The 6787-nt window shown below is 34.9% G+C and overlaps 1 protein-coding gene across 1 annotated transcript in view; it reads left to right on the top strand.

Moving 5' to 3' along the window:
* Window positions 1-434: 434 nt before the first annotated feature.
* The window catches only part of LOC111084922 (adhesion G protein-coupled receptor B2-like), a 46326-nt gene continuing 39973 nt past the window's right edge, over window positions 435-6787 (top strand). Inside the window, exon 1 of the mRNA XM_022381536.1 lies at window positions 435-822. Within this exon, the coding sequence (XP_022237244.1) occupies window positions 715-822 (108 nt within the window). The 5' untranslated portion in view covers window positions 435-714. The remainder of the gene's footprint in view (window positions 823-6787) is intronic.

Genomic DNA, 6787 nt, shown 5'->3' with positions numbered 1-6787 from the left:
ATAGAGAAAAGTGCAAAATTATGAATGATAAAGTAAATCATACAAAGAATCTTCATAAACGAGTACTGTGAAATAATTGTAAAAGTGAAACAAACCAGTGTATACCTTAGAATTCTTGTCATGAAAGTTGCCACAAAAATAAATTAATTTTTTATTTTATGTTATATGAATATGAAAACAAAAATTCATCCCGCACCCTCAAAAAAACTTAGTTTTTATTAATGAATCAGCATTTTGTATTTAATTTCAGTATGTTTTAAGAGTAAAGCTCAAATGCTTCTACATTTTTAACCTTGAGAATATACAAAGTGAAGATGTGAAATCACTAATGATTCAAAATGTACCAGAGCTTGATTTATATTTTTCAATGAAATTTTAAAAGTAAAATAGATATTCACTAACACAGTTTATTTGTATGTTTTTGATATATGTTTGTCTGCTTTTTTGTGGGTGTAACTAAGTGGACTAGAGGATTATAGAATTATTTTATATTTATAACATTTTATTTACATCCAAAAGTGATGAAAAATTTATTAAAGTACCATATAAATTGTAATCTGGAGCTCATATATTAGCTGTATGTATTGGAATGCTGGGATTATTAATAAATTTAATTCTTATCTCTAGTTTGAGAGGCTAAAACTAGGCTACTTAGAGAATAATGTGTCCACCATCATTGAAAGTTTGAGAAACTTCCTGGAGTCAAGGATTAAAATGATGCATTACAGAGAGGGGGCTCCAATTGTGGATCTTCTTAAAAAAATTGATAGCTATCAGCAGCACTATTTTGTGAATCACAAACAAGTAATGGACACAAATGAGGTACGAACATTCTTCATTTGATTTTCATGACCATGCTTCTCTTACACAAAAGTGTTAACATTAACATACATAGTTTAATATATATAAATATATTAAATATATTCAATGTTTTGTTTTGTAATAAAATAATTGCAAGATTGAAATATCACATAATTAAAATATGCATGCACACACACACATAATATCCTGCCAAAGTTCTTTTGACAGATAGTCATATAGAATGGACTCAATAGTACATTACTTGTATGCAGAACAAATTAGGTCAGTTTTGGGAAGAAGCATTGAATCAAGTTTGATTTAAGAGACTTGACAAAGTTGTTTTAAAATAAATAAAACTTTTATTCAACAATTCCACATCTAAAAGTGGCACATCATTTACTTAGGAAATTGTGCTAATATCTCTCTCATTATTTTCAGGTTAAATATTCTACATTTGGCTTACTGGAGTTAAGATAAATAAGAGTTCAAAAAGAGAAACCAGATGGCCACAAAAAAAAAAAAAAAATTCTCAGCAGGCAGTAACTTTTTCATTAGGATAATATTCAATCCTAAGTTCTGCAAGGATTCCTTGTGTAGCATGTATCTGTGTAAGTGACTAAGGCACATTAAACAAAATTGAGAATAGAACTCAACATTTTTATCTCCACACAAGACTATCTTCTGGTAATTTCACAATAGCGTTCTTAAAAAATTATCCACTAAGCCAGCCAGGTGAGAAGAAAAACTCTTTGGCCAAGTTTTTGACTTCAAATGAAAGTATAAAATGCAGGATTAATGCTGTTCAAGTCTGGGCCCATGGTGTTAAACTACAAACATTTTGAGGCTTTATATGTATAAAGATATATCCATATTTTATATTATAGAATGCATTAGTTTATGATATCTGCATATTAACTCCTATTTTCCCTCTCCTTTCTCCTCCACGTATCAGGCTGTCCTTAGTTTCACTTTTCACATCAAACTAAAATTTTAGAACCATTTCCTAGATTGGCATAACAGAATTGTAACTGCAAGGAACATACAGACACATAATCATTTTAATATCAGAAATAAAACTAAGCATATAATACACCAATTACCATACAATAATGTAAATACAGTACTTAGGAAAGAAGAAGAAATCTGTTAATACACACTTACCTAAGTCTTAATTACAGAAGAACAATACTTTTTAATATTAAACACATAAGCAGGTAGTACACAAATATGAAAATATGTATTAATGATGAACATAAAGAATACACAGCAAAGCTGACAATTACACTAAAATGAGCTAAGTGTACTTAATCTAATATGTACACTTTATTATATACTATAATATAGGCCCATAACTTATTATGGTTTAGAAGTCACAATATGAATTTTACCACTTTTAACTTTGGTAAATTACATGAAATAAAAACAGCACATTTAACTTTTGTAAGTTATGTCCAAATTTATGTCATGTTAACTTTTCGTTAATCATACCTAGAACTTACGGACTTTGAGTTGATTGATAAAACATATGTATATATATATATATGCATATATTTCCATTTTATCATTTCTTACCCTGTATTCACACATTTTATGCACTTTCAGATTTATTACTAAGCTATTATCAAATTTTTGCATGTTCTAAGAAAAGTGCTGTATAGCCTGTATAATTCACAAAGTAAATGAGGATGACTTTATTACAAGAACACATCTAACTTTGCTCAGTCCTATCTCGTACCATAAGTAAAAGAAAACAAACATACAATTAGTAGAGTCTGTTTTTCGACCTTATAAAGTATCAGTGCAAATATTACCTACACCTTTTACATCTCACTATAAGATCACTCTTATGGTTACATAGATTTTAAGGGTAAAGTCACTTTTTTATTTTTCATGGATTATTGAAACCAATTTTTTACCAAAGTCTGTGTGTGCATGTATGTGTCCACTTATTAAAATTGGCAAACTGCTAACCAACTATCACCAATATCACCAAACCTGGCTTGAACACTTAAGGCTCCCCAGGAAGTGACATGGGGGGTGGTCTTCTTAGATATACACGATTGTTCATTTTAAGTTTAATAAGAGAGTACATTTTAGTTTATATTGTGGGAGTGTTAAAGTAAGTTATTTTTAGAAGCAATAATTATGGCAAGTTTGCTTATGTAGCTGTTCAGGAATCATTTGTTGTATAGTGCAGTAGTTGTGAATTAATGTCATGTTACTCAAACCTTCTGAATTCTTTTCGTTTCTTTAAGTGAGTACTGCTACATCATAACATCTCATAGTTTGTAAAAAGTTCTAGGCCTCAGTCAGGCAATATATATATATTGTTACAACAGCGGAAGTCACGCGACGCTGGGAGCATGCGCGCTGGAGTTTCTCGAAGGATCATGAATTATCGAGGAACCCCGCGAATGTCCGAGTGTTTGCTAGATGCCCTCATTTTTTTGATATATAAGCCTGGCGAGAAAAACCAGCGGGATCAGAAGAGATATAGATAGATTGAAGAGATAGATAATTGAGTCAAGCGAACAGTAGGCAACGTAAGTAAAGTGTGTGAATCACTGTGATTTATAGCGTGACTGTGACTGTGGAAATTCTATGTATTACAAAAAGTTGTATCGACAAAGAATAAAATAGTTTTAATCAAATAAGAACTTGTATCGCTGAAGTTTCTCGGAAAGAATTTATACCGGAAATTAACAAACAAGCAGATACACAACAATATATATGTATGTATAAGCAACCAAGGTAGTGCAAATAAGGAAGTTAGTGAAAGTGAGAAAAAATTAGTGAGAGATATAGTCAAATATATCTAAACTGTATTTGTAAGTTTAGCAATTAAGAGTGTATAGTGACGACTTTTAAAATGTAGTAATCGCAGATTGTACTGTAATAAAAGAGTAGAGAATAATAATTTGTCTTGTTAATTGGGTTCTAAAGTAACTGAGCCAGCCTGTGTGGACTTTTGACGTATAAGAGAATTATGTAAAGCTCAGGATACAACTGTAGTAACCCACGGGGTAACTTAAATGAATTTATCACTGATTGTATTGTGATAACAGAGTAGAGAAGAATAATTCATCTTGTCAGTTTGGTTCCAAAGTAACTGAACCAGTTTGTGTGAATTCTTGATGAAAAGAAGCTCTTGATACAACTGTGGTGATTAACTGTGTGACGAACATTTGTATATATATTTGACTTGTTTTTAATATATTATTTTAAAACAACTGGATTGTGTGCTGTCCATTTATTGTTGAAATTTATTGCCAACAAGTAATAAACACCTACTGTAAAGAATCATGGTCCTATAAAAATCTGACATTGATGAGCCAGCCAGGATTATACATTGGTAAATGGCAGTAGAAGACGATGTAAACAACAGTGGCAAAGAGGCCTATATAGAAACAGCTGTAGTGGTGACGAAAATATTCTAGAGGTCACATCCACACTATATAACCATGTCGACTGACTTTGATAGGTGGATAGAGAGGGGAGTGACTTGGGCTCAAAGATGGCAATCTACAAGAGTTTATTAAACAACAATAAAATTTAGAGAGAGAAGATTGTCAACAGAAGAGAAAGGAGGAGAGGCAGAGAAGAGAGGAAGAAAGAGAAAGACTGATAGAAGAACATGAGCCTGAAACACAAGCACATAAAGAGAAAGAAGAAAAGATGCCATGAGCTGTTATAAGTTAAAAGTGGTCTTCCTAAAATGCTAAGAACTCTCCGAGGAAAGTTTTAACCAGAAATTCAGAGAAGTCAAACCTGACACTGGAGAAACTGTATTTCAGTTTGTGGTACGTTTATGATGATACTTCACAAGATGGACTGATATGGCCAAGTGTGAAAATAGTTTTGAAGGAATGGCAGATCTACTAATATGTGAACAGTTCATGAACACGTGCTCAACTTACATGCCTCTGTTGCTAAAGGAGAGAGCACCAAAAGACGTGAATGAGATAATAAAGCTGGCAGAACAGTATATGAAGCCAATGGAGGGAGTATAACTAGCAAGTCCAAGAATAACCAGAAAAGTTGAAACCAGGTTGATCAGAAACAGGATACCACCAAAGGTGACAAGAACTCAATGGACAAAAGGGAAAAGAGATGCTATGGTTGTCATAAAATGAGGCATCTTGTGAATGAGTGCAAATCTGTCACCAACAAGCAACAGCAGAAATTTCAATGTAAAGTAACTGGAGCTACCTACAAAGATGGTGCTGGCAAGAAACAAGTGACTATAACCATGGATGTTGTTGCCAGAAGAAAGAGAATAGAGATAACACATCAGATTTACAGCAAGAAGGGAGTGCTATCTCCATGATTAAACAGTGCACGACTGATGGTCAGCTGAAGTTAGCAAATGGGTCAACAGTGCCAGTGATGGTTGGAGCATGTGACACACATAGAGAGGTGTTAAGAGATCACAACATGTCAGTAGGTGAAAGCTATGTCGGGGACAATAAAGTGAAAGTCGTATGATACACTAGGTGCAGTAGTGAGAACCAACCTAGTATCTGATAGTGAGATGATAGGCAAGGTACATCTTTGTGTGCTGATTGATGGGACAGTGAAGAAGTTTCCCATTAGCAAGAATATAACCATACACACCATACTGTGTTGGAGACCTAGAGACCATGTGTACAACTTGGTGATTGACAATATGCTAAGCAGTAGAAATTTGGAGGAACCAGACAGAAAGGAGGCTGACAATGCATTTGCAGTCACCACTAGAGATCAAGAAAAGAAAAACAAGCAAAACATCAAGCCCCAGCAAGTCTTGAAAGGTGACATCCCAGATGTAAATTTATGGGAACTGAAGGAAGCACAGAAGAAAAACCCTTCACTGCAGAAACCTTGGGATTGCCTAGGAGAAAGTCAAGCACAAGACAAAGGGGAAAGGGACTTATAGAATAGAGGACTGTAAGGGAATGCTGTACTGGATCTATCAAAGCAATTATACTGGGGAAGTTAAACAGATCATAGTACTAACAGAATACCACACTCAAGTGATGAAGTTGGCCCATGAGTCGATTGGGGAGGACACCTAGGAGCATAGAAGACAGTAGACAGAATCACCAGCAACTTCTATTGGCTGGCAGTCATCAAAGATATGGCCAGATTCTGCAGGCCGAAAGACAATACCTAGAGGGAAAATAGCAAAAGTGCCACTGAATGATATGCCTCTCATAGAAGACCCATTCAGCAGAATAGTTGTGGACTTGATTGGATCCCTAGCACCTGTTTTGACAAGGGCAACCATTATGTGCTGACATTAGTTGACTATGTGACACATTACCCAGAGCCCTAGCATTGCTGAAGATAGATACAGAGAGAGTATCAGAAACCCTTTTGGAAGTGTTTTGCAGAGTAGGCTTATCAAAAAAGTAACAGAGGGACCCAGTTTACCTCAGAACTGATGCAAGAGGTGTGCAGTCTCATCAGTACACGGCAAACCTTTACCACTGTGTACAACCCCAGATAAAATGGACTTTGTGAGAGATTGAATGGAGTCTTAAGGAGTATGCTGGAGAAGATGTGCCAGGAGAGACCACGCAACTGGGACTGGTACCTGCAGGCAGTATTATTTGCTTACCAAAAAGTCCCACAAGCAAGTACAGGATTGTCATCCTCGAGTTGCTTTACAGAAGAACAGTACGTGGCCTGATGCAGATATTGAAAGAGCTGTAGACAAGAGAAAAAAATTCAGAAGTGAAGAACACATACCAGCATGTGTTAGACCTCAGAAACTAACTGGAGGAGAGTTGTCAACTCGTTCGAGAGAGCTTTTTATGCAGCTCAAGGCAGTCAGAACAACTTCTATGACATGAAGGCCAAGAATCGACATTTGCAAGGTGAGACAGGAGGTCTTAGTTCTGATACTCACAGAAAACAACAAACTCACCTGCAGTAGAAGGCCTTTAGAAGTACAGAAGTTGAAATAGAATGAACTATAAAGTGAAAGTGGATAGGAAGAACAGAT

This window comes from Limulus polyphemus, unplaced genomic scaffold, assembly GCF_000517525.1.
Source record: "Limulus polyphemus unplaced genomic scaffold, Limulus_polyphemus-2.1.2 Scaffold172, whole genome shotgun sequence".
In the NCBI taxonomy this organism is placed as follows: domain Eukaryota; kingdom Metazoa; phylum Arthropoda; class Merostomata; order Xiphosura; family Limulidae; genus Limulus; species Limulus polyphemus.
Note: the sequence above shows the minus strand (reverse complement) of the source record. Positions and strands in the feature narration are given on the sequence as shown.